This window comes from Etheostoma spectabile, unplaced genomic scaffold (genome assembly GCF_008692095.1).
Source record: "Etheostoma spectabile isolate EspeVRDwgs_2016 unplaced genomic scaffold, UIUC_Espe_1.0 scaffold00005335, whole genome shotgun sequence".
Lineage (NCBI taxonomy): Eukaryota > Metazoa > Chordata > Actinopteri > Perciformes > Percidae > Etheostoma > Etheostoma spectabile.
In genome coordinates this window covers 1-24,557 of record NW_022603249.1, presented here as the reverse complement: position 1 = coordinate 24,557, position 24,557 = coordinate 1, and the positions used below count along the sequence as shown (strand labels likewise).

Here is a 24,557-nt window from a genome sequence, read left to right as displayed (position 1 = left end):
GTCTTTGTTAACTTGCTTTCTTAACATAAAATGAAGAAATGGACTTAACACATAAAACCGAAAACATATGAGGAGAGAGAGAGAGAGAATTGTATTATGATTGCTTAAATTCTATAAAAAGTACAAATTTTCCAACGTTCTGTAGTTTGTATTTTGAAAGGACGTGGTTTCGTGTGACGTCACTTCCTTTAACTTCCGGGGGTCCTGCTGCCGCCATAAACAAACCACCATAGCCAGAAATGATGGTGTCTGAGAAGGAGAGTACAAGTATCCGCAGGTTTGTGTGTAGTCAACTCCGTGATGAGCCGGACCTCAGGTAAAGTTAAAACATTTAGGAGTTGCTTGATCAAGTGTTGCTTATACCGAGAATAAATACACAGGCCTAAGCGCTTTTAAGTTGAGTGTGTGCGTTGATATAAGTGTTGCTAACTTTGGTTTAATGTGGCTAATATTTTATTTATTACAGTAATAAAAGTTACACACTGGCTCGTAACGATACGTGTTTTAACACTGCTGTATTAATAAATAATAAATAAAAACAATGTTAAACCAGCTGCATGTTGGGTATTTAACGCAAACACATAAGTGGCTGTAACTTTAATGCGCCATTTACAATTGCGAATTTGCGATAAGTCCTCCCTATACGACGCTTAGCCTCTCTTGGCTAACGTTACGCTAAGTGTAATGTTAGGAAGAAATTAGCATTGATAGAAGTTGGTGTGTGTGTGTATGTGTGTGTGTGTGTGTGTGTGTGTGTGTGTGTGTGTGTGTGTGTGTGTGTGTGTATATCTCAGTCAGTGCAACAATATGTTTCCAAGTAACGTTTCTGTGCTAAAACTGTATCTAGTTAGTAATGTGCAAGCCTCTCATTTATTAATTTGATTGCAATTGGTTAAAATTAGTTGAAACAAAAGTGTGGTCTACTATTTGGAACTTTTTTGTTTTGGAGATAAATACACCAAATGGCACATAGTCGTCTAACTTTATGACAAACACATCTACATGGTAAATATTTTCTTATAAACATAAATTCTAACTTGATAGCAGTTTTAACCCACGTAAGAAAATTGTATGAACAGTATGCCTACAAAACAAACACTGGTAATGTTCTCCATTTTGTTGTGAAAGTTCACTTACAAAGGCCTAAAGTTTCATTCAATAGATTTTGTGGATACAATCTATGATCTGAGATTTGATATTCCATAATATCCCACTAGTGATTAGTTGTAATATTAAACAAACTCAGTTACCTTTTGACAGGAGCTCATCAGTATAAACAGTCACTCAGTATAATGTGGGTATATTAAAAAGACTCAAGTTTGTCAATGGCCTCCTCCCTCACACACCATGATGTAGCCTAACCTTTGTTTATGTCTTATTTCAGCACACTGACCTTAGGAATTTTAAAAAGGCGATATCTTGCACATGTGGGATGTAATCTATAAGTCCAGAGGCCAGGAATGTCATGAAACAGGTGGTTGAAGAGGAACTCATGAAAATGCAGGTATAGGAATTATCTATCCCACACATCTTTTACGTGTTTCTTTGAGTGTTTTAGCTTTTTTAGGGGATATTTAGTGTTGTAGTTATTACTGTCATCCTGTTCCTTTTTCCTACTAGGAAAGCGATGAAAGTGGAAGTGAGTTGGAGACCGCAAAGCCCCGAAACAAAAGGAAGAGGGACAAGGAAAAGGACGAGGTCAAAAGTGGGAAAGAAAATGGTGATGATGAATCCAGGGCAAAGAAATCTCGTCGTCAGTCAACCTCATCATCAGGTAGGTTATAACTTCTTTTTCTGTGCATTTAGATGTAGCTTGTAGTTTTAATAATCTATAGCATGTTTTACTTGGAACTTTAGTTATTCAATAAAAATATCTCCTGGACTATGATTTACAATAGGACTAGAGCTGCAATTAATGATTTATTTTTAAATAATGTCTGGGCTGGAAAATGGTCCATCAGTCCTTGGAGATTTCATCAAAGGTCTTCTTTTGTCTGACCAACTTTCCACAACCCAAATACATTCAGTTCACAGTGAAATAGAGCAGACAAATGCAGACGATCATCATGTTTGAGAAGCTGCAACCAATACATGTTTGGTATTTTTGCTTTAAAATTACAAAATGTTGCATTGATTATTGAAAGAGTTGCCAATAAAATTTTCCAGCAAAGAACAAAAAAGATTTCTTTTAACTAATGGTTGCAACTCTAAGTAGGAGACATACAACACTAGGATGTGGCTGAATGTCAGGTCAGCTGTTGCACAGAAAAACACTTTTTTTGTTTTGCATACCACTCATTGGAGGCAGTTTTTATTTCAGATAGTCTCACTCACTACTGACCCACGTTAACCTTAGTTTGTCTGTGTTGATCCCCAGTGAGGTTTGTTCATTTACCATTTAAGTTTGGTTGCTCCACTGTAAACAATGAAATGTTGTCTTTTCTTGTCTGGTTAATGATAGAATCGGAAGACAAAGATGGACGTGAAACTGGAAGTGAGGAGGAAGCGCAAATTAAATCAGAATCTGAGGATGCAGAGCAAGAGGTGAAAAACTCCAAGGAAGTAAAGAATGGAAACAGTAAACAGCAAATAAACAGTGAAGAATCGTCTGATGAGGATATGAATAAGTCTGAAAAAAAAGGGAATGAAAGTGACTGTGATGACAGTCCAAAAGAAATGGGGATAAGAAGAGCAAATGCTACAAAGACCGGAGGGACAAGAAGCAGGAATACTAGTCAAGGAAAGACACCACAGAGCGATGAAGAGAATGAAACCGACACGGATAGCAAGTCACAAAAGAGTGAAAAAAACACAGCAATGACTCCTCAGGTGACAGGGACTATGCAAACTTTATACCTGCAGATCCCATAAATAAATGTTAATTACTTTCACATTTTTGACATGTGATATGACTTTGTGTATGCAGAAGAAAAAGTCTCTGTGGAAAAGAAAGATGACGACCCAGAATCCGATTCATCGTCACTCCCCTCAATTGACGATGAAAAGAATAGTGGAAAAGAAAGTTCACAGGGTGATAAAAAGAAGAAAAAAGAAAAAAGCGACAAAGGTCAAAAGGTAAGCCCTTAAGTGATGTCATCAGTCTAGCTTTGTAAAGTTTGATGAAGTCTGTAAGTGTCTAACCCCTTGTCCTGACTCTTAATACTGAGTATTCCTTTGCTGGGTCAGGAGACGCATGCAAGTAGCTTGACCAGCCAGACCCACATCAAGATGTTGGGTCTGGAAACTCATCATTGGCAGGGCTCAATCTAAGGGGCAGGATAAACGGTTTTCTTTCAAATTCCCTCTGCACGCAATAAGATAACGCTACAACCAACCAGAGCAACGCTAGTTGATAAATTAAACTTTTGCCGGATCCGGTTGGCAAAACTCCGAACACATCTGACTTAGTGCTTAAAGATGCTCTAAGCAATGTTGGGTGACGTTACTTCTTATTGACATTCAAAGTATTTTCAAACAAAACGAGACTAGCTTGTCCCTCCCTCCTCCCCCTCCCTTCTTTGCTTCTGTGCACTAACCCCCCACCCATATTATGTCTATGCCCCCACCCCAAAATCCTTCTTGTCGGTTATTGGCTGGAATGCTCGAACGCTGTTTGTGTATGCTTCGTGGTGCAGGTGGGCACAGTTTGTGTTTGTTGCCATTTGTAGACCCTGGGCTGTCTACAGAGACTGCGTTTTTACAGTGTGTTTTGGAAAACAGGCAGCTCGCGGATAGTGAGGAGATGTTTGCTGTATGCAACAACAAATGCTGTAGCCTAAAACACGTGACATCGCTTAGAGCACCTCCGAGTCTCCAGAGTCGCGGCCAAAGCCGCTGGGTGCTAGCAGGTAGCAGGGAGTAGCAGGGAATTCACACGGAACAGTCGCAATTCTGCCATCTTTATGTTAAGCCCGCCCCCCGACTCTATACACAATGTGATTGGCCTGACCAGAATTATTTTTTTCCAGCTCGCAAGCCAACGCAGAGTTGCTAGACTGACCCTAGTTGCAAAGAACTTTGCTGCCGCTAGTGTGTGTCTAGATGTTTTAAAAAATGGAGCACTAAAACGGGTGTAAATTATGTAAATGTAGGGTTAGGGTAAATGTTATGTTTTCTTCACAACCTGTCTGTCCTCTAAATTATCCAGCAGGGTGACAAAGCTGTTGTGAGGCTCAAGCGCTACATTTCTCTCTGTGGTCTGAGGCCCATTTACAAGAAGCTCCTCGATGGCTGTCGCTCTGTTCGCTCCCAGGTGGCTGTTCTGAAGAAGGAGCTTGAAGAACTTGGTGTCCATGGTCAGTGGGAATACATTTTGGGGTGGCAGTAGCTCAGTACGGACCAAAGTACTGAGTGTGGATTGGTAGCTGGAGCTATGCCAGTTCACCACTGGGTGTATTTTCTGTTGATTCTAAGGGGTAAAAGAGAATAGGGAAATGTGTGGCCCCAAAAAACAAATCCTAATGTTCTGTGATGTCACCAGTAGGCCAACTTCACACCCAACCTACACACAAAATATTACATTTACCAACCTCTACCTCTGTACTTCTTGCTTTTCCCTTTTTTTCTGTGTGTTGAACTACTATACAGTGAAATGTTTTGGTTTGGTATGTTTATAAAAGAATAAGTTCAAAACAACCTTCAGTACACTGTTTATCAGTTTGTAAAACGTCTAAAAGGTTTTTTTGATACTTTGATAAAATATGATTAACTCAGGGAGCCATGGCTTAAAGTGACAACATGCATTTGTGTCTTTTCACACAGGTCAGCCATCTGTTAAGAAATGCAAAGTAGTCCGAATGAAAAGAGAGGAAACTCAGGAACTTGCAGAGCTTGATGTCAGCAACATCATTGCCACAAAAGGTAACTATTTCAATAATTGAAACCTTTATTGCCCCTTGGGGGAATTTGCTTTGCACATAGCATAAAAGAACATTACAGACACCAACAACCATGACAGCACATAATATAACTTAAAATTCATAGATCGTAAAAATAATGTGTTAATTTGTAATGTACGCTTTTAAATTGAGTGTTTGTCATACTGTACTATTACAAACGAAGAACTACTAGACATTTACTAATTTCTCAAGTAGGAAACTGTCCACCATCCAAAGTAGTATCAAACATGTTGCATACACCACATACTGTAAAATATTATCTATAGTTTATAAACTGGTTAGATCAAGAAGTGCATAGTGCACCTATAGCATAGGTGTAATTTACACCTATATTATAATCAAAACCGGCCAGTGTAACCCCCGCAAAAACCTATAAATTTCCTTTACATAAAGACATTTGCCCCTAACTTTATGCAGAAAAGGCACAAATGTTGCAGAAAATTCACCGGAATGCTGAAAATGTTAAACGCTCTTGACCTATAGTAATCTAATTTTTTTTTTGCAACAATGTCTGTAATGTTGACGTGATTCAGGCACAAGTATTGTTTATAATTTAATTGAAAATGCAAAATGTGAAACTATTGATTTATTAGAACCACTATTGTGGATACCTCTCTCAGGTCGACCTAAACGAAGAGCAGCCTCCGCCTGGCAGGAAACATGCGAGCCTCCGTCCTCAACATATGTGCACACTCTCAACTCCGGCTCTGACAGTAATGAGGAAACCAGTTCACACAGAGGGCGCAGGAGACCAACAGACTGGGCCAACCTGCAGGGGATCATCAGTGATGATGCAGACAGCAACTGACATGGATAAGTCCTCTTGCAAGAGTTTTCAATTTTTCAGAGGGCACTTTGGATGTGGACATTCCTTTTTCTGTGTTCAAGTTGGGTTTTGGTCTTATAAATTGTTTTGATACTGAATATAATAAATAATTTTTTAAACTTTGATAAATTGATACATGAAGTGACATGTATTGTAATGTCAAATGTACGTTATATATTTCAAATAAAAGTATTTTGCTCTAATGGAACACCAATTTTATTCTAAGCTAAATTAAAACATGGAAGAGTGCTAATCTAGAATTGCCTTTTTCTAATTAAATGAAACGCTATATAAAACAGGCAACAACCAAACAAAAGGAAAGCATACAGGAATCAGCCAGAATTACATTAGTGGCCATCAGTGGCGCCGGCAGGATTCTATTTCTTACTACGCAGAAGAATCGCCTGAAGTGTAGCAGGTATGCCTGTACAGTTCCGGCGATTCTTCAAGTGCACATACACATCCACGGTCCAGCGAGCAAGGGAGACTGTTTTTGTACTACCGTTACTGATACAACATCGCAATACAGTTCGAGTTAGCCTCTCGCACACAGTACAAGCCATTGTGCCGGTGTACACCACTGCAACTTTAATACGCACGTAATTTTCAGAAGTCATACACCACACACACAGCCAGCCACACATTCTCACCCAATATTCATACTTCCACATAGTGTCAATAATGTAGTCATATCTGTAGTGCCTTTCAACAAAACATATCTTTAAATAAACCACTCGGGCGAACAGTTTAGAACTTGTTTTGGACGCCTATTCCTATACACACACGCTGCAATGTTGAAGTTACAAGTCGGAGACAAGAGTAAAGTTCTCGCATTAACCGGTTTGTTAAAGCATTCGAAAGGTTCAGAGAAAAGGTTTTGTCGCAATGTCTCTCAGAAAACCGCGCTCAACGACTGTGACAACAAAAACAACCGAGACTACGTCTTCAGCCGGCCAGGTAGAAATGTGCAGTAATTGTGTATCTAGACGTTGTCTAACTGAGAATAGCAAACATGTGTTCGTACACAATATACGCCGCAACAACGAAGCAATACAAGAAATATCTTATTGACATGAAAGAGTGCGTGCGGTGCAAACCACACCTACCCGTAGGACCTGTCCGTTTGCAAAATGAATTCGAGTTTACTAACATTAGTTCCGGAAATGTTGCACAGACATTTTCAGAGGAAACGACTTAAAAAGTGTTAAAGCTGCTCAAGTCAACTCATAATTCCTGGAGAAATCCCTAATCATTTGAATGTTTTTTGTAATTTCTCCCAGGTTAATACCACCAAATGGTACACCGACATGGGGATAAATGTGTTTAAAATATTTATTTCACTATTCCTATACCAGTATTTTAAGGCCTCAAGCCCTCCGCCACAGAACATACTATTTCATACAAAACATTAATTGTGTAGCCTATCCTTTTTCCTGTGAGTTTTTGTATATTCTCTAAAAGTAAATTAACTTAGAGCTCATACTACACATGTCATGCAGAAATGGATGATGGACCAGATGAGGTCTTTACTGAGCTCAAGACCAGGGATATTGGAGGATGGGGTGTTGCTCAGATAGCTGCTGGCAGCGGGCTTGCTGTATATGCTATGTGGGTGTGAATCCTCCAATCAGGCTACCAAAAAGTCCCCTTGAGGCTTCAGGTATGGTCTACATCTTCCATAACTATTGATGCAACCCATTTTGTAGTAACTGTACATCAATGTTTTTATCAGAAGCTCTTTAAACTGTCTTCCAGCTCTCATACATTGCTGCCAGTAAAGCTCAAGTAGATCATGTAATGACATTGCTTAGAGGTCAAAAGGGAGGCCTTGTAGATTTTGGATCTGGTGATGGTCGCATTGTAAGTATAAGCATATTTGGGCTCCTTTTTCTTGCACTGGAGAGCAATGGGCTTTGACCGGGGTTATTTTGAACACTCAAGGTCTTGGAAGCCCATCGGCTGGGTTTCACTCCCGCAGGTGGTTATGAGGTCAACCCTTGGCTTGTTCTCTTGTCCCGCTTTCATGCGTGGAGAGCAGGTCATCGTGAAAAAGTGTCGTACCGACGTGAAAATCTCTGGAAGGTTTGACATTTATCACTTGTATGCATAAGTAACACTCTTGTTCAAATTTGCTACACATAAGTTACGCCAGCCACCATTTAATGACAACATTTTATAGTAGTTTTTTTTCTGTGATTGGTGTATTTGTGTTATGCTGAATTGTTAATAAAGTTGCCCTTTTGACCACCTCCCTTGTATCTTCAGGTCAACTCGACAGAATGCAAGAATGTCAGTGTTTTTGTCTCCAAGCGTGGTGAGTAATATAGAGATCTAAGAGTATTCTTTACACAGGCGGGTGTAATTAGACAACTTTAGAAGAAATTTTGAATTCTATGGTGCAGCTACTTTTGTACAGGTATGATGAAGTAAAAATGTAAATAATTTGTGTGTGATGGTCAAAGGTCATTAGCACTAAATGTCTTTGCCTCAGCAAGTGTGGACTGTGGCTTTTCAGGATTTGGACATTAAAGTTGACTTGTGTGTTTTTAGCACATGCAGTAACAACAGTATTCCTGTGTATAGTACATCCCTTGACGTAGCGCTGGGCGATATGAAGAAAATCAAACATCAAAATATGTTTGACCATATTCATCAATGTCAATATTTCTGCGATTTTGTAGGGTTGACTTTTGGTGCTTTCACAAAAATCACATAGGGCCTAATGAGATTTTAGATAAATACTCATCAATATAATGACTTAGTGGCTAAAGGCAAATAATAGAACATCTAGAACAGTCTGGTAAATTCAGAAAATATGCTTTCTTTAAAACCAGAAAAAGACAACACTTGTGTCATATCACGATATTACAATATCCAAAACTTAAGACCGTATCAACTCTCATATTTATCGATGTTGATACATATGGGTGTGAGATATTAATATTATTAGGTGCAATGGGTCATGTGTTACACATTACAGAATCTCTTGTCTCAGACCTAAAACAGGTTATTCCAGGTTGCATTTTTTGCAATGGTTGATGGTTGCAACTTTTTTTTTAAATATTTCAGAGTTTTTTTTTTTAGAAATGAAAAAGCAGCCTCACTTCTAAATTGTTGGTATTTTGTTGAGTACCATGACCTTACTAAATTTTTACAGATCCTTGATACACCAAGAAAAAAATATCTGGAAAGAATCTGTCAGCACATGATTAAGGTGCGGTTGCATTCAGATGCACATTATCATGGGTCAATTTTAACATTAATGAATTTGTTTTGGTGTCTTGTGTTCCTAGCTTTCATTATTGCAGCAGAAGTTGGAGGCTGAGCTTCCTGACGATGCCTTAATGGTAGCTGGTCGTTTTCCCTTCCCTGACTGGACACCCTGCAGGATTGAGGGACATGGTGTGGACAGAGCCTGGGCATATAGCTTGCAGGCCCAAAGACAGAACACTTTCAAGAAAAATTACATACAGCTCACAGATATCGACCTCAACAAGGATAACTGAAACGTTAACATTAAATTATCATTAACTTACTGCTTATAAGATGATGATAAGATATAAGATACCCTTCACTTGAATATTTCGGACATTTAACCTTACTTGACTGTCTGAATATTTCAGAGGTTTCTGACAAACTGTTGTTGCTTCCCGCTCCACTGTGGAACTGAAATGACAGAGTGAGTGACAAATGCTAATTCTATCATTTGGATAGATGTAATATTTGATTTGTTCTTAGCAAAGTTTAAACCAGAAATTCCTGAGGTTTTCTGTTCTATTCAGAAATGGAACACCATACCTTTGCCTTAAGAATACTGTAGATATTTTAGGGATTACCTGCCTAATTTTCTTTTTCTTTTCTTTTTTTGCTGTGTTCAGTATGCTAAAGATGTTCCAATACAATTTTTTTTTTTTTTATTCCGGATTCCAATACCTGACCTTGCGTATTGGCTAATACTGAGCACAGATCCGATACCAGTGCGTATGGATGTGATATTATTGCTATCAATGTTGTATGTCCTGGCTCAGATTCAACCACCTTTTAAACATGAACAAATAGAATGCAGAAAATGAATGTCATAGAACTCTCTGTTTTTATATAGTTTGAAAGGAGGTCATACAATAAAAACAACATAAATATACTATTTTAAAGTAGATGGTGCTGTTAGTTCTCTACAGGTATGATGAAGTAAAACCGTTAAGGCTTTGTGTATGATGGCCAAAGGCCCTTAGTACTGTGGAAATGTCTTTGTCTCAGCAAGTTTGGAATGTGGCTATTCAGCCTCTGAAGTGGTTTAGTGTGTTTTCCCCCAATCTCACAAACAGATTGTTAACATATTTTGTTTTATGGGCTCCATAGTATATAAAGGAAAGCCTACATGCCGTAATACTGCAATAGTACCAACTGTATCCCTATAGTACATGTCTTGACGGTAAAACATGTTTGTTTTGGGCTGTTGCATTTTATCATAAATTTTTAGATTTTACCTTGCTGTGATAGTTTCAGCTATAAAAGTAATTGCTCTAACCTATGTATGGTCTTTAAATTGCCCCATGAACCATGTGCTGGAAACTTAATTTGCCACCTTAATTCTGGTAATGTGTGTGCAGTATTTGGATAAAATTCCGCTGTGGCTGACATTCAATATTGGTTTACAGTGACTACAACACACCATTGTTGTAAGCAGCCATACGGCATTAATGAATGTATGAGAAAAGTCGTATGGCGCAGAGACTTCCTCAAATTGTGTTTAATGTAGCTTAAAGTTTAGTTTAGTTTAGTTAAAACTAAGAAAAAACAAAACAGTTTCCACGCTGTCTTTAGCAAAAAGGCAATATTATAAGAGCATTTTATTTATTGGTTTAGGACTTAGGACGCTATTTAAATAGTTTTTAACACGATTGTTTCATTACATATGTAATTGCGCGTTGTTTTTTATTTTATTGTCACACTGATACAATGTTACTCCAAAACTTTTTATTTACTTGTCCAAAAAGTGCTGTAAGATAAACTGAAAATCGTGCTTTTATTATTGTGACTAACTTTACACAAGCTGATTGGTTTGGTTGATTTTTGCAACAAAAGAGGAAGTTGCGAAGCAAACCCTATGAGCAAACCTATGAGCAAACCAGAAGCTAGTTGTATTCTTGAGCCGCCCTCATTGAGTAGGGGAATAACAGGAACAAGCGCGCATAGTATTATATATTTAGTGTTATTACAAATGCGCCAGATGTATAACTTAAGTGTGCATATTCACCCGCTTTGAAATTACAACCGGTAAAGGCAAGTTGTCGCGACCAACACCCGTAGAAGCATGTCTAGGTTTGACAGCTAAAAGAATGCCTTCATCCTTCTAGAAAAGCTAGCGAGTTAGCCATCCGCTGCAACGTTAGCAGCTGGGCAACTCCGCTACGAACCGCTTGACATAGAAAGCTAATTAACGTTGCACATTTCTCCGGTGCTGCAGCCAGTGTTACCGTTAGATTTTCTTCGAAAAACATTTCCATATTTAACCTGACGGTGAATGGAAATTAGACGACAATGCAGCTAGCTAGCTAGCTAGCTCATCAATTCGAGATGTCATTTAGTCTTAAGCCTCTAGCTATGCTTGTTAAGCGAAAACACGTTTTATTCGAGCAAGGTAATTGTTGTGTGTTTAACGTGTAAGCACAGTCAACGAACGCCAACCTTTACTTGCTAGTTTTGTGAGGAGTATCGACCTAAGGAGACGAGCAGACCATGAGCCCCCTCTGCGGTTACGTTAGCCAGCAACACCTAAGCTAACGTTAGCTACAGAATTGGCTTGCTAGAGAGGTAATGTTGGCTTATTAGTCAAATTAATTCGAGAACAAGTAAACTGAAGAAGCATCTGAGCCAGCTAAACATGGTAAGTATAATTAAACGCATATTATTTACCAAGTTATTCAAGTTGTCTTCCTGTCTTATTTGCTAACAGCTAACGTGAAGGCATAGTGTTTGATTCGTATTTTTTGAACTGGAAGACCCAATGTTATGTTAATAATGTATTAAACTTTCTTCACATACAGTTAATCGTGTATGATTGTGTGGATTACGATCCTCCATGTCTGTTAATCCATATAACGGTTTGTGAGAGGCCAGGTATTTCACGGGATGTGACAATTCGTTAAGCCATGTCACGGTAACGTTACAAGACGCCCATCTTGCAAAACCGAATATTTGCTACGAGTAGTGTTGAGCCTTGGCAAGTTGTGGCTTATTTGAGGAATTCAAAACTGCCTGTCGCAGAAGCTGCTGTATACAATCTGAATTTGCTATCTCGTTAGTGCTAGGCATAGGCACTAGGCAGGGCCCAACATCCACCACCTACCAAAGCGTGGTACTAGCCTACTATTTTTTATAACGCAGTTGTTTTTAAATTACAGAATGACCAAGACTGGGATTATCATGCAATCCTTAATGCTAAACTATGTAAACAAGTCACATGCAATTGTGAACCGTGGAATTGCCAAGATGTGTAAATTATATTCTCATGAAATTATGCCAACAATATAAAGCACTAAAAAAACTCTCCACTTTAAATCAGCCTACAGTTCTTCAGTTAAGTAGTTAAGTATCTGCAGTGCATGTTTACCCTTATGCATGACAACCACACCACTGAATTATATCTGTCAAACGGACAGACACTGGTCTAAGTGTGATTTTGTTTTTTGTCATGCTAATGAATAGATTATGACACGAATGCAGCATTTAGTGGTTTGGCTTATGCATAGTTAAAAAAAAAAAACTAGTCTAAATGTGTTTTTTTGTACTTAAATTTACCTCCTTTTTTTTAAATATCCATTAGGCTTCAGAGGAGGGATCACTGCGTGCACTGGAGAGCCTTATGACTGAGTTTTTTCACAGCTGCACAACCAATGAGCGGAAGAGAGAAATTGGTAAGTGTGACCTTGTTAAACCTACTGCTACACTTTAGAAGCAAGGGCATGGTCCACAAGTATTTTCAGGGGTGTGTTTCCGACTAACCCAGGGTTGTAATGGAAACAACATAGGACTTATCTCTAAAACAATGAAGAGGGAACGACAAGCTTCTCCCTCAGGGTCAGTTTAATATCACATTAACTCACAATTTGTAGGTATGTTTTAGTCAAGTAGATCTCTTTGTGGATCTCTTCTTGTTCTTTGATAAAACAGTCAAGGTTTATCCCTTTGTGATACTCTTTCCCAAATTCTTCTGACAGTTGACACATTTCTGGCTTAGCAAGTCAGTATGCTGTAGTGGAAGTCTAATTGTCACTGAGCAGTGTCGTTTTTTTTAAACACACTTCCTGTGTTGTGACGCATTACTTTCAGTCTTGTCTGCAAGTCAAGTACTTCATTGTTATGTACCTCTGTTAGACATCATGCCTACTTCCTTTTTTCTGCAGAAGAGCTGCTGAATAACTTTGCACAGCAGACTGGAGCATGGCGCCACTGCTTGTTCTTTCTCTCCAATACTCAGAATGAGTATGTAATGATGTACAGCCTCACAGTTTTTGAAGTAAGTCCTGCTGGTGGGAGATTCATATTTTCTATCTAGGGCCGTCTTTACCTTTTTGTGCTTTGAAAATAAGACTGTACACAGAGAAAACTATATTTATAGGTACTGAGTAGAGAATTTGTTTCACACTGTTCCTGTTTCATTATTTCTTTAATTCCGCAAAATAAGTAAGCTATTTATGGAATACATTTTGCATGGGATAAAAGGCTGAACATTCTGTGACCCAAGTGAGATAATCACATACTTCTACCTTCTTTTAATGTATATCTGAGATAAGTATGCCTAAGTTTAAGTGTTTGAATTGCAGTGTTATATTTGTAATGAAAGATGTGTCAGTAAAAATGTGTTTCAGTGGGCTTTATATGTTTTAAATAAACTCTTGCTAAAGAAATCATCACTCAAATGAATTACCGATTACACAGGTTACAAAAAAACATTTTTCTGTATAATTTGTAGTCTCCTTCAGACACATCTTTAACAGCTGATTGTCCCCTTTTACTTTAAGAACCTGGTAAACAGATGTGGATTGGAGTTGCTTCACAAGACAAGATGGAGATTCGCAGCTGTCTGCCCAAACTTCTCCTTGCTCAACACAAATCTGTGCCCTATTTTATCCGTAACAAACTTTGCAAAGTTATTGTCGACATTGGTCGCCAGGACTGGCCAATGTTCTACCATGATTTCTTTACAAGCACCCTTCAGGTAAGCCCTGCTTATGTTGTTTCTGCTAAGGTTTAGTGTAAGTTTTAATCATCAGTAACTGGGTGCTGGTTTATGTATTTTAAATAGTCCGCAAAAGTTGACAAAGACAGAAGTTACATTAGGCATTTTTGAGATAAGCCAGGCCTGCGCAGAATCAATCACCGGTGATCGCTGCCCAGTGCATGTCGGTAAGATTTGTATCCGTCTTGATCCTGACTTGCTCTTCATTGTTGTCCAATGCACACATGGGACAACCATAACCTCTCGAGATCAAGTTTGCTGTAGTTTTAAGAGCCAGGCGCCGCAATTGCTTTCTACTGACTGCAAGACCCACGGCATGATGGGAAATGCCTGGCTCTCAGCTGATCAAACAGTTGTTCAGAATTGACCCAACACTACTACCTCTTATGGAAACCTTTCATTATTTTTGAAATGGAGAGATTTTAATTGCTTATTTGTTAAAGGAATACATGTTATGTGGCTAATAATGTTTAGTAGCCTAAATTTGTTCAGATTACAGAGCATCTACAAAAAATGCTGTGGACCTGCGGCTAAAAGTTGATACCGACTCAACATTTGTAGAATCGCAACCCTATGTCATGCTGCTGTGGAAAATCCTGTAAACGGTGATCAGACTTATTTGTGTGAGAGTCCCGTACAGGAAACGTCACTGCCTCTATCGCTGCCACAAGAGAGTTTTGAAACACAAGCACTGAATTGCCCAGGAGTTTGTGTAACAGCTGAATAAGCAAAGGATGTCTCATTTGTCTCCTTTTCTTTTTCTTTCGACATTCCATGGCAAATTGAACACAGCATAGTCTGTCGCGTCATGGTGGTACTGAACATCTGAGGAAGCTATTTGATTATGACTTATGTGTGTCAGATAAAAGCAAGTGCCTTGCACTGGAAAATGGTCAAATATGTGGACAAAGTAAATTTGAGCGTGCACAACGAGGTTAACCTAGCTTTCCTTAACAAGGTTAAGGAGAATGCCAAGCCCCCCTCCCCCGAAACCAAAGCTAAACCCCGGTAACGTTACAGGGCATGGAAGTATGGGTACAGGTTCAGGCAGCATGACGGAGACAACTGTAGGACAGAAACCACTACAGGAGTGCTTTCACCAGCGACTTGATAGCTGCTAGTACGTACACAGAAACCCCACAAGCGGGAGGAAGCGTGGGTTAATATGTGTATTGATACTGGAATGTCTACACAACTGTGTGAGTCAATTGACTTCAAAACATTCGCCACTTCACTTGAACCAGAAGTTCAAAACACCTGTTCATGTATGTCTTCTTTAGTCTATCTAGTTTTTTTTTTCCTGGCATGCATCACTTATACATTTGCACTAGTGGCAACGTCTTGTGTAGACTGTTTACATATTTGTGACCATATTGACATTTATGTACCAGTGTTATTGTTTAATACATTGTGAATACACATTTCTAAAATTGTATGCTGTTGAGTTATTGGTGCACAATACTTGTGTGTATACATAATATTGGCCTTGACAAATAACCTAATTACAAAAAAGACTAAAACTAACATCAAAACTGAACTAAAACTAAGCATTTTCAAAAAATAAGCTAGCAAACCCACTTTTAAAACTAAACAGAATTTGAAAAGAAAAAAAGTCAAAACAAGATAAAAATAAAAACCTATGAAAAATGCAAAACTATAATAACCTTGGTCTGAAAGCAGCCTAAGAGTAGAATTGCAGCTGGTAGGACATGACTAGTGTATACATAGACATAAAGTAATGTTCAAGTAGTTAACACATTTTTGCATTTAAACACACATCTCCCCTTTTGTGGTCAAAGGGTGCAAAATGCAGTATTTTTTCTTTTATTAATAGAGCTTTTGTTTGTCAATCTGTTTTTGAACTTTAGTTGATCCAGTCCCCAGCTCTGGCTCCATTGGGCTTGATGATGTTAAAAACCACATCAGAGGAACTTGCGTGTCCTCGAGAAGACCTAAGTGTCGCCAGGAAAGATGAGCTACGTAAACTGCTGCTGGAGCAGGTACCGACAGTGCTTGGACTGTTGACAGGTGAGAACAACCTTAAATACTTTTGTGCAACTTGATTTCTGAATGTAAATATTTCCTACTTGTGTCACAGTCCAATTTCTAATTGCTGGTAGGTTAATTGTTCAATATAGAAACAAAAGAACAGGTTGGGCAAGAATGAGCAAAGAGAATATGCTCTTACTGTTTAATCTATAGCACAATCTAGTTATGGTGCAGAACTACTGCTTAATGCATGCACATGGGTGTATATAACAACTGCTGAAGTCTGCAGAGTCAGAAAACAGTGCTATTTCTATGCAAAAGTTAGTGTTTTGTGTTGCATTTCAGGAATGTCTAAAATCCATCCAATTTTTTAGACTGAGCTACATCTGCAGAATTGCAGTTTGAATTGGATATAAAACCACCTATGGTACAACCAGCTTATGAGGTTAAATCTAAATTGTAAAATTCAGTTTCCATGTGGTTTTTGATGCCCAAATGTGACTTAAGATAACATCTGCTCAAAATTTGAGTCCTTACCTTCAGTTTATGTTGATAATTAGGTTATTGTCACTTCTTGTTTCGCAGATATTCTGGAGACCTATTGGGACAAGCACAGTGTCATAGCTTCCACCCCGCCTCCCTCACCCACCTCAGGTGAAAGTGGTGAGTAGATTGACCTTTAGTTACATAAAACTGCAAAAACTTTCAAGTAATGTGGTGAGAATCAAGGAGTAGTTGTTGCTTGTGTGAATTTCAGTTTGTTCTTGTGTGTTAACAAGATTTTTTTTGTTTTGTTTCTTCAATCAGTGGAATTGCTAGGCAGTTTGTTTCAGGGCAGCCAGTACTCAAAGCTGCTTTGCCAGCCCATGGCAGCATTGGACAATGAGAGTCAGCAGCTCTGTTGTCTTGTTTTGGAGTGTTTGGCTCACCTGTTCAGCTGGATCCCTCTGTCCACAAGCATCACACCCACCCTGCTGGCATCCATTTTCCATTTTGCACGTTTTGGTTGTGATCTTCGGACAAAGGCCAAGACAGGATGCTTCATTTCCTCAAACTCCTCCTCTTCTAATGGTCAGCTTAATCCTGGGATACTGCTACCAACATCAAATGGAGGAGGGCGAAATGGACAACAGAGTGAGGGCAACAAGGTGGATCGTGCCCGGCTTGGTGTACTTGCCATGACTTGTGTCAACGAGCTTGTGTCAAAGAACTGTGTGCCAATGGATTTTGAGGAGTACCTGCTGCGCATGTTCCAGCAGACCTTCTTTCTCCTGCAGAAGCTGACACGAGAGAATAACGCCCATACTGTTAAGAGTCGCCTACAGGAACTTGATGAGAGGTTTGGCTCACTCTATTCGTTGACACCAATATTTGTGCATATGTCGGTGTTTGCAGACTAGAGTGTATACTACCATGACAACACCATGAGATATGCAGCTGCTCATATTTACTTTTGTTGTACTCCAAGCTAATTTGCAGTCAGAAGTTGCATTGTGGTATTTCTTAGAATCTCTCAAAAATGCCTTTTGTACCTCAGCAACATGATCATATTCTACCCTGTTTGGGGGTGGAAGAAGCTCAGTCTGTAGGGAGTTGGGTTGGGAACCGGAGGGTCACTGGTTCAAGTCCCCGTATGGACCAAAAAGTACGGAGTGTGGATTGGTGGCTGGAGAGATGCCACTTCACCTCCTGGGCACTGCCAGGTGCTCTTGAGCACCATACCCTAATTGTAATTTCCCCATTGGGGATCAATAAACAGATTAAAATTACCTATGTTTTAAAACTGCACCATTATAAGTAACTTTAAAACTTGTAACTTTTAAAACTGTTGGTCTGTTTTTCAGTTGACTTGACAGTAGCTTGAATGAGCTTATGTCTCTATGGTCCCGTTAGAATTTATACATATATATTGCCGTCCCACACATATCATTTGACTTAATTTCATCACCTCTTTTAGGGGTCATTAGCAATCAAGTTTGATATTTTATGAGTGTTCTTGTAGTATGTGCAGATAGATACACAACCCGCATTGTCACTATCCATTGTCAAGATAGATATTAGGGCTGAGAAACATTCTTTGACAATGTAGGTCCCCAGTCTTGGATTAAGAAATCATAATTATTATTGACAAGCATTGACTATGTAAGGTAATTTACAAGATGTACACAATGTCTGTGCTAAGTTTCTGTTTTGTTTGGTTAAAGTTTTCTCCTTCATCTTGCAGTTACTTGGAAAAGTTCACAGATTTTCTGCGCCTGTTTGTCAGTGTCCACTTGAGGCGGATTGAGTCCAGTCCTCAGTTTCCTATAGTAGAGTTTCTCGGCCTGCTTTTCAAGTTCACCTTCAACCAGGTAATGAGAATTGTGTCAAGCAGTCATTTGCATATGCAGCACAGGATTTGAATTCTTCACGTTTCCTTCAAAGTATGAGTACTGACTGATTATAAAACCTGTTTCTCGTTGGTTTAACAGCCTTCCCATGAAGGTTACTTTGCCTGTTTGGATATATGGAGTGTCTTTTTGGATTTTCTAACAACCAAAATCAAAAGCAGACTCGCCGACAGAGAAAGTGTTCTAAATAGGTAAGTTGCTCAAAAATGTATCTTATTACACTTCGAATGAATGCAACCTTATAAAACACAGGCAATCAAATGTATAAAATGCCTGTTATTCATTTGTTTCTTTTGTTTTAAATGTGCCTAATATATTTTTGTATGGTTGAATAGGTACAAAGATGCCTTAGTTCTTCTACTAAGGGAAGTTCTGAATCGCATACAGTTCAGATACAATCAGGCCCAGTTAGAAGAGCTGGATGATGAGACTCTGGATGATGATGTAAGAACAATTTACCTGAATTTCACAGCCTGTCAGTTGCACCTTTTTTACCTAAAACTGTAAAGTTTGTTATATTATTTGCATAAGAACCCACACATTACAAAGGCCTACTTCAAAGTCTGAATATCTTCCTTCATTTGGTAACTGTAGCAACAGACTGAGTGGCAAAGGTACCTGCGTCAGAGTCTGGAGGTGGTAGCCAAGGTGATGGAGCTGCTCCCATCCCATGCATTCTCTACTTTGGTAAGAGATCATAGTTGATGTTATCTTGACATTTTGTAAGGTTTTAATGCATCTTTAAGTGGACTTCAATATTACCATTTTAAAGATCCAGCGGGTGCAAGTTAGCTGCAGGAGTAGATTTTCTTTAACACCAATGTCAGTGTTTCCTAAACGTAGACTTACGAGAGCTTTGTGGCGGTGCGCCACACACTCAACACCAGCCACCATACATAGCGTATTCATTTTTTTCTTATCCGTGTTTAAAACATGCATTTGTTCAGCTGGATTTCCTTTCCCTGCTGTCTTCTGTCTCTCTGGCACTCCACACACTCACACACAGCCCGCCTCCTCCGTGCACACAGCGTCTGTCTCCATGAACAGTGTTGCCAACTTAGTGACTTTGTTGCTAGATTTAGCAACTTTTCAGACCCCCTTAGCGACTTTTTTCACAAAAGCAACTAACAACAAAACTGGGGACTTTCTGTAGAGAAGACAGCAGCTTTCTGTAAAACAAAAAGTCACCAGTATTGTCCAGCGAGCATGCAAGGTATTTCTCTCCTGTGTCCACCAAAACAGTCACCTCTCTCTGAATTGGTTTTGTGAGGAGCAGCCCCTCCCCTCCCCTTGTGCGTAGGCAGGCAAGTAGAAAGGGGAGAAGGGACAGGGTGCTGGGGAAGGTAGGATAGACAGCGGGACGCGTCAGGAGGAAGACACCGCTGAGCAGACCCGCCGCTGGGCAAGCCAGCCTTCTTTGAGAATTCTTTATTGATCTTTTTCCCTCCCTTTTTGAAGAATTTCTTGTTTAACTTCACAGACAGGCTACCTAAGTAATAATTATATTGTAAAATAAATTCCTGTATTGAATTGGTGATTATTTGGCTAAAGATTATAATTTCTAGCTCTAGAACCTTAAAACTAAACATTTTTCATTAAAATAATACTGACTCAGGAAGATTATACTAAACCTGTTGGCCTTGATTGGCTTCCATGTGTGTGTTCAAATTGTGCATCAGGTCACTCAAACATATTCATCATTCATCATCATCATAGTTAATAGTTTAACCAGTTATCAAGATTATTGTAAAATATGTTATATTAAACTGCAAGTACCCACAACAGTGATACTCATGCTATGTTTCTAGTTAATGTTAATGTGCAAGGTGAAGGTCAAATTTCAGTTAACATTTTTTTAACCAATAGTAAAAGTCTTAACATTTATTTTTAGTCAGGTTAAATGATTTCTTACATCTGAATATAACATTAACAGTGCTGCGGCAGAATTGGAATGACACTTTACAGCAGTTATGTTCACATATGAGAGTCATGTGTTTCACTTTTGTTTTTACAGACAGTTCAGAATACCTTGCAACATTTATAAGAATGTAACACAATCAAAACCTCTTTTTTTTTTTGATTTTAGTTGAGGTAACAGTTTGTCTTTTGGGAATAACGTTAGTCTTGGGTTAGTAGAACACAAATCAGGCATATTGCAATGTTTAGTTAACTGCTGTATCTATTGAATGCACTATCATACTTCTATTTATATCTCAGTTCTTCATAAAAACTGAAATTTAATTCTGAGGTATAGATATACATATCACATAAATTGGTTCCTGTTAAGATCTACTTCCTCCAAAAGATTCTTTGGTTCAGAGTTTCTGATACTGCATTCTTCTTGTTTGTATGTATGTAGTATACATTAAAAAGAAAATTTAAAATAATCAAAAGAAACAAAATTATTTTCACATGGCTATGGATGTTATTACATATTAGGAAATGATATATCGTGATATGGTGATATATCGCAGTCAGTGACCTCCTTATTCCTTTTTTCTCTCCAGTTTCCAGTCCTCCAAGACAATTTGGACGTATACCTGGGTTTGCAGCAGTTTATTGTCACCAATGGCACAAGTAAGTATGCTTTTTTAGCTACATTCACATCGAGTGATGCTAATGTAATATATAGTAACATGTTGTGATGACCTATCATGGTGTCCTTTTTTCAGATCGGAGGCTTAATATCTCTGCAGAGAATGATTGCCGTCGACTTCACTGTTCTCTCAGGGACCTCAGCTCTCTACTTCAAGCTGTCGGACGCTTGGCTGAGCATTTCATTGGGGAAGTTTTTGCTGCACGTTTCAATGACGCCCTGGTAGTGGTGGAGAGGTCAGTGCTCTAATATTCTTCCAAAATGTTGAAGGATTTTTTTTTTTTTTTTTTTTGCCTACATCATGAGATTATTTTTATGTTTCAACATGTTTCTAATAGTACACAATTGTTACTGAATCCCAACTCGCTCTTAAGTCGGTTGGTTTCTGTTCTGGTGCTCTATTTAAATAGTTTATTGTTAAAATGTATTCAGTGTTTTTCATATGATACTATGCGGTGTGCACTTACTAATAATAAATGGTGGTGGTTGATTTTCTGTTGACTGTTGCTCCATTCAAAGAGCAAAATATCACTAACCATGTCAACTTTATTTTTCAAGGTTGGTTGAAGTGACTTGTTACGGCTCTCAGACCAGCCTTTATGACCTGGAGACGCTGTGCCTTCTGTGCTCAAGCCAGACCTCATTGACGTGTGAGTATTGCATGTTTAAAGCAAACTCAATCTATAACATCACGCCATCACACTATTTATATATGAGCACAGTTGTTTTAAAAGTCTCAGTTACAAATAACAAGACTACATTGTTCTGTTATCAAATGCTTTTGGCAGAGTCACTGGCAAAATAATAAGGGAACGGAGTATGTGAGCAGAGTGTTTTTGTGTGATTTTATATACTTAACCGCCGTGTTTTCCCAGCATCAACAATGCTGTTTGCATTGGTATAGTTACCTCTTCTTTATAGCTTAGTTATCTCATCTTTACCCTATCAGAGCTACTACTTTAAATAATGAAGCTCCAGAACAGTTTTTTTTTTTCTTGAATTGACTTGACCGAAGTCAATCCAGATAAATCTTTGATTCATTTTAACTAGGGCCTCACAATGTTTGGTTTCATTGTCTACATCGCGATGTGCGCATGCGCCATAGTCCCATTTGCAGGACGTTCAGTTGACACTGAAACTTTTTTGTTGCTTGATGGAAATAACTTTTACCATTCTCCTTTTACATGATTACCTGCTGACCCTTTGCCTTTAAGACAGGTAGCCATGGGGGCAAAGTGTGTATGTGACGTAACGTTAGTTCAATAGTGCAATACTCAACTGCTACTATTATATTAATTATTAATTATTATTATTATTATTATTACTTTTCACCATTGCAACACCTTATTATGTTATTTATGTAAATACTGTATCATAATATACCTTTAACTATGTAAATATCCACACTACTTATATTTCTTTATTTCTTTAATTTCTTATATTTCTAATATCTGAGCACTGTAAACAGAGTTTCCCTTCGGGATCAATAAAGTATTTCTGATTCTGATTCAAACAGGGATTGTTTTGGGAGAGAGGCTCTCTGTATGTAGAAAAGTACCGTAAGCGGACGCTGACGCAGTTGCACATGCTTTTTGATGGGTAGTAAAGCTAAGTAGTCAATAGGCCTTTCCCATTTCCCAGTTTGTTTCCCATTTCCCAGTCCCTGCCTCATCTCCTCGATTGCCCTCCTTGCGTCTTAGGAGATTCGAGTCAAGGAAGACCCCAAGGAGAGGAGTTGAGGCAACAGCCATTAACACAGATGAGACATCTCTGCCTCCAAGCCGTCATTAAACCAATGTCAATTAAGCATAATAAGCAGCATCAGTGCATCAGCTGTCTATTGTTTTGCCATACTCTGCATTTTATGATTTCCGTCAGAAGAGCAGAACTAAATCACCTATTAATGCAACGTAATCCCGACATCTCCTGGACATTTTCACAGCAGAAAGCTGCTACCAGCCGAGCTAAAGTTAAATAGTTAGCCTAAAGAAACAAAGGGTCTGTCCCAACTATTGTTACGATTCGGAGCCACGTCACTGGAAACGTAACACTAATCTACAACAGAAGTCTGTATCTGATATAACATAATTTACATTGATTTAGGGGTTCTTGGATACAGTTTGTTGCTAGTGTGTGACATGCAGGTCTGCATGCACAGCAAACCACCAATCACAATCCATTTATCAAACAAACAAGCAGGCCCCGCTAGACGACCACAACCTGAAATTTAGAGGAAGCAACATGCATGCATTGTTACTATCAATCACTATTGCCTGGATTGATTGTATTATATGACAACAACGGTGTCATGTCAGTCAACCTGTGTATTTCTACCTAATTCCTCTACACCTGTGAACAGGTATTCCAGCCTAGGACAATTGAACTACATTCCACAATTCTCTGCATTACTGGGGTTTTGCCTCAGAAACCGCATTTTTGATGTTACCCCACCAAGTTTTCTATGGGATTGAGGTCTGGGGATTTGGCTGGCCACTTCATAACATCAATCTTGTTCATCTGGAACCAAAACTTTTCTTGCTTACTGGTGTGTTTTGGGTCATTGTCTTGTTGAAAGACCCATTTCAAAGGCATTTCCTTTTCAGCATAAGACAACGTGACCGTGTATTGAAACTGATCCTGATCCCTGGTATGCAATAAATATGCCCATCGCAACAGTATGAGAACTCCCACAACAAACTGTCTGTGCCCCTAGACCCAAAAAGAACATTTTTGCTCTCATCAGTCTACAGAATGTTTGTGCCATTTCTCCTTTGGACATTTAATGTGTCCTTTTTGGCAAATTTCAACCTATTCAGTATATGTCTTTTTTTTTCAGCAATGGGACTTTGCTTCTAGCTGATTGCTTAGTTTTCACATAGCCTTCTTTTGATCGTAACAGTACTCACAGTAACTTTAAGTCTTCTTTGATTTTCCTGGAGTTGATCATTGGGTTGAGCCTTTGCCATTTTGGCTAGTCTTTGATCCATTTGAATGGTATTTGACTGTTTTTTCCACGTCGTTCATGCATTGGATGCCATTTCAAAGCATTTGAAATCATTTTGGCTGAGCAGCCTATCAGTTTCTGCACTTCTTTATTATTTTCTCCTCTCCAATCAACTTTTTAATCAAAGTCCACTTTCCTCAGAGCAATGTCTGGAATGACCCATTTCGCTGAGTATTTCAGTGTGAAATGCACTATAACCCCAGCTGGACAGCATTTATTTCCTTCCTTCTTAATATGGGCCATAATTGGCACCTATTTCTTCACAGAATCAATTACCTCACTAATTGAACACAACACTGCTATTATTTTGAACCGCCCCTTTTAATTACAGATTCAACTACACAAATGACAGCACATGCATGTCATGATTGTTTGGGTCTGTTGGTTTTTCTATGACTCTACAACACCTTACTAGTAATTATTTGCCATTTAGAATATCACTTCTACCAAAAAACATGATTTATGAGTTTAGTGATGTTGACTGCTATTATTTTGAACACAACTGTATATCGCATTATATCAGTTTTCCACAGTGTGCAGGGCTAAATTTAAAGTTGTGCTTTAGTGCAGATTACAAATAATACATAGTAAATTAGGTCACGCTGTATAAAA

At 38.7% G+C, this 24,557-nt stretch overlaps 3 protein-coding genes and 1 long non-coding RNA gene across 4 annotated transcripts; all 4 read left to right on the top strand.

Annotated features, from left to right (window-relative positions):
- Nucleotides 1-199: 199 nt before the first annotated feature.
- On the top strand, nt 200-5,932 carry LOC116677576 (HIRA-interacting protein 3-like). Its single transcript, XM_032507970.1, is given in 9 exon segments — nt 200-316; nt 1,385-1,434; nt 1,437-1,504; nt 1,621-1,774; nt 2,462-2,830; nt 2,909-3,075; nt 4,148-4,295; nt 4,762-4,860; nt 5,519-5,932. Coding segments are annotated over 9 exon segments (1,320 nt in total). The 5' UTR covers nt 200-239; the 3' UTR covers nt 5,707-5,932.
- Nucleotides 5,933-6,031: 99 nt separating this feature from the next.
- Nucleotides 6,032-9,230, top strand: LOC116677575 (adenine nucleotide translocase lysine N-methyltransferase-like). Its single transcript, XM_032507969.1, is given in 7 exon segments — nt 6,032-6,142; nt 7,224-7,384; nt 7,480-7,584; nt 7,666-7,806; nt 7,990-8,015; nt 8,017-8,038; nt 9,018-9,230. Coding segments are annotated over 6 exon segments (666 nt in total). The 5' UTR covers nt 6,032-6,142; nt 7,224-7,225.
- A 2,357-nt stretch (nt 9,231-11,587) lies between these two features.
- On the top strand, nt 11,588-13,764 carry LOC116677577 (uncharacterized). Its single transcript, XR_004329026.1, has 4 exons — nt 11,588-11,611; nt 12,551-12,641; nt 13,131-13,243; nt 13,749-13,764. It is a non-coding gene; the product is annotated as an uncharacterized LOC116677577 (long non-coding RNA).
- A 2-nt stretch (nt 13,765-13,766) lies between these two features.
- Nucleotides 13,767-21,591, top strand: LOC116677573 (exportin-6-like; the record flags this gene model as incomplete). Its single annotated transcript, XM_032507968.1, is given in 12 exon segments — nt 13,767-13,945; nt 15,835-15,994; nt 16,541-16,618; nt 16,763-17,294; nt 18,180-18,306; nt 18,427-18,536; nt 18,681-18,789; nt 18,940-19,032; nt 20,853-20,922; nt 21,018-21,177; nt 21,500-21,549; nt 21,552-21,591. Coding segments are annotated over 12 exon segments (1,682 nt in total), but the record flags the coding sequence as incomplete, so codon positions are not given.
- Between the last annotated feature and the right edge of the window lie 2,966 nt (nt 21,592-24,557).